General features: G+C 44.4%; 2 protein-coding genes across 3 annotated transcripts in view; both read right to left on the bottom strand.

The window, feature by feature from the left end:
• Window positions 1-3,085, bottom strand: part of zgc:92140 (uncharacterized protein LOC447854 homolog) — a 48,974-nt gene that overhangs the window by 33,894 nt on the left and 11,995 nt on the right. For both annotated transcript variants that reach the window (XR_006053686.1, XM_005932466.2), the window contains exon 2: window positions 1,675-1,804. Coding sequence is in view for 1 of the 2 variants with exons in the window: in XM_005932466.2 (XP_005932528.1) it covers window positions 1,675-1,765 (91 nt within the window). In the remaining variant the exon portion in view is untranslated. The remainder of the gene's footprint in view (window positions 1-1,674; window positions 1,805-3,085) is intronic.
• edem3 (ER degradation enhancer, mannosidase alpha-like 3) overlaps window positions 1,675-3,085 on the bottom strand; it is a 25,079-nt gene continuing 23,668 nt past the window's right edge. Inside the window, exons 23-24 of the mRNA XM_005932468.3 lie at window positions 2,990-3,066; window positions 1,675-1,804 (exon numbers count right to left, since the gene is read on the bottom strand). The gene's annotated coding sequence lies outside the window, so the exon portion shown is untranslated. The remainder of the gene's footprint in view (window positions 1,805-2,989; window positions 3,067-3,085) is intronic.

Below are 3,085 nucleotides of genomic sequence, written 5' to 3'. Positions count from 1 at the left end.
CGTCGGATATTCATATCTTGTGGGGACATCTAATTGACATAATGCTTTCCCTGGCCCCTTACCCTTAACCTAACCATCAAAAATGAATGCCTAACCCTAACCCTAAATATAACTATAACCCAAATGTAACCCTGACGCTAAAACCACATTTTGAGCCTCAAAAATGCCTTAAAATGTGTGGTCCCCATAAGGGCTGTTGGCCCCCACAAGTATAGTAATCGTCCAATTTTTGGTCCCCACAAAGATATCCCCACACACTCTCAAATAGTAGTCCAACCCATGCACTGCCATTTCAGATTTCCCTTTAACCAACTGACAGTGAGACTAGGGGATAGGATGGGACTAAGAGGGAGGAAGGAGGAGGGGATGTGAAAGGACACAAGGTTCTGACCTAATGTTGTGCCAGAGAAGAGAGGAAAAGAGCTGGGAGAAACACTGGGAGATGAAGGCAGGAAGAGAAGGAGGAGGGAGGAGAAGGGGGTGCAGAGACCCAAAATAGTGTGACAGAGAGAAAAAGGAAGAGAAGAGCGAGGCCTTGAAAGGGGGGACGGGAAGACACAGAAGTTGAGAATAGATTGAAGAAAGAAAAAAAAAAGGCCTGCAGCGCCAAAATACGTCACTCTCTTCCTCTCTCAAGGAAAAAAATGTTCATCTCATTGCTCTCCTTCATGTCTCCTTGCCGTGTTCTGGCGCTGCTCAGAAGACAAAGCGGGAGACGAGAGGGCAAAGAGAACAGAGAGGAGCACGAAACGGGGCAGGAGCAGAGTTAGAGAGGGGTTACAGGGAGGAGGTGAGAGGCTGGAGAGGAGTTAGAAAGATCAGAGGGAGAGGGGGGTGACAGATAGACAGAGAGAGGGGACCTCCTGTGGATCATCATCTGCCACATGCATTCACCCGCCTGCAGCTATACCAGAGTGTTGCTCCTAATTCTTAATCGCTGTTAATCCCTCCGCCACCCATCATCTCTCTCCGGCTCCAGCTTTTATTCCTGCCCCTCATTACACAACAGCCGGCTACACGCTGCTAAAGCAAAGGGAGCAACTAAGGACTGTAGTATATTCATTACTAATGAATCTCTGCATTTTTTATTAATCAAATCTACAAAATTAGGTCGTGTTTGGGAGACACATTTGTAGAAAGTGAACATTGTTAAAACTGTTGTTCTTTTGAGCTAATCCAGCTGTTTTCAAACCTTTCTGGCTGGTTACCAAAGCAGTATGGACTCATGATGCCCATCAAATACCCTTTGTCTGCTTTGTGACAGCAGTTTACCGTTTACAGTTTCAGAAACCTTCACTTTTTACTTTTTTAGCATTTGATGTCAGTGAGAAGACGTTTCTCTGTTGTTCTACTCTAATAAAAACGCAAGAATAGCAATATGGAGATGGAACGAACACGCCAGGTCCCCTCGAAGGACACGACTCAACGCCGTCATCTCACTAACTGGTTACTTCCTCTCTTACGCGAACTGTCAACACAGACATCTCCAATAAAAGCGGCGGTGTTGACAGTTATTGTCTGAATTGGAGAACTTTACACTCCGCCGAAGTACCGTGAGCTGTAACAATGAGGATGTATATTGTGTGGGCAGGCGGGGTAATGGGTCCACGCTGAGCAATCAACTGAGTGAAATGGAGCAGTGAAGATTTTATTGACATCCGTTCGCGAACTGACCGGTGAAGACGTCGCCGTTGCTGTAGGCCTTGCCGCGTCCCTCCTCATCGCTGGGCACGGCCGACACCTGCTTGGCCGAGGTGCAGCCCATGGCCTCACACTCTGAAACTTCTCCTCATCGCACTCTCACCTGCACAGAGAGAGAAAACAAGACTTCGTATTCACGACAGACACAATAAAACGAACAGCGCTGTTGTTTTTACGGCGCTCTGTCAAACATGATCGACGGTTTGAGCTTTTATGGCGACTCCCGATCGGTGCAAAATGTCGTTTATGTTGTTTTTTTTCCATGCAGCACAACCCTCAGAGTCTTCATTTTCCCATCCTTTCCATGCCTCTGAATCAGGAAACCAAAGCACACTTCACAGAAGTGTGAATTCACACCTGGCGTTAGGAGGCTCAGTAGAAAAAGAAATGCACATTTATAGCGCATGCTGCAGGTTATTACTTCCTCATAAGAGTTTCTTTCAGAGCTAAATATAGCCACTGCCATTAAATACATGGAGCAGCAGCAGCAGGGGTGCAGTGCAGGGTAAATAAAGAGCATAACCCATCTGATATATGCTTTATGCTTTTTATTCTTGTTATACAAAACACCTAAAAAAACTAAAAGAAATGCATAAATAAATAAATGTGTTTTGTGAAACTGAACACAAATGTATTTAAATGTGAAAACTTACAGAGCTAGTCACACCTGAATATTTGGACTTTTGATCTGAAAACATTACTAAGTGATGTTTGTAGGAAACCTCTTGGTTGCCTGCGCAAGCAGCAACATCAGCATCCGTACCTTTGGCTGCTTGGTGAATATTCACCACCCTCAAAGTTCTGTTTGTCTCCAGCTGTTAAATGTCCAGTTCCCTCTTTTGCTAAATGCCAAACTATGTTCCTCTGATAGATGTTTGCCGTCTGTCTGCAGTGGGCCGTGAAACTGCCAGTGTAAAATACACTGTGTCTGTGAAAACTAAATTAACGGGTGAGCTAAGAGAGTGAAGCTGTTGGTCTAAACAACCAAAAATAATTAGCTGAACTCTACCAGTATCACAGGAGCTGCAGGTGGGCTGATCAGTGACACAGTTCAGGTGTTATTTAGTCTTTGGATTCATTAATACAGAGTTAATGACTCTGCACTTATCACAGTCATTAATTGCAGAGTTAAAATAAAAACTAATTACAGCACAGCCCGCATAGATTTGAGCCAGATAGCAATGCTGATTTTTATTAGTGAGAAGATAATATTAATATAATCCCCAGTATAAGTGGCTGCAAACGAAAAATACCAAGTTCAAGGACAGGGGAGGAGACACAAACCAACCTCAGGGGGGTCACGAGTCCAAACATCTGGCATCAAAATCTGCCAAAGCTGCTGAAACTACCTCTTCTTCTAATATCCTGCCCAAAAAATGCAACA

This window comes from Haplochromis burtoni, unplaced genomic scaffold (genome assembly GCF_018398535.1).
Source record: "Haplochromis burtoni strain Fernald_Lab_line unplaced genomic scaffold, NCSU_Asbu1 Contig_13, whole genome shotgun sequence".
Lineage (NCBI taxonomy): Eukaryota > Metazoa > Chordata > Actinopteri > Cichliformes > Cichlidae > Haplochromis > Haplochromis burtoni.
This window is presented reverse-complemented; position numbering and strand designations above follow the sequence as displayed.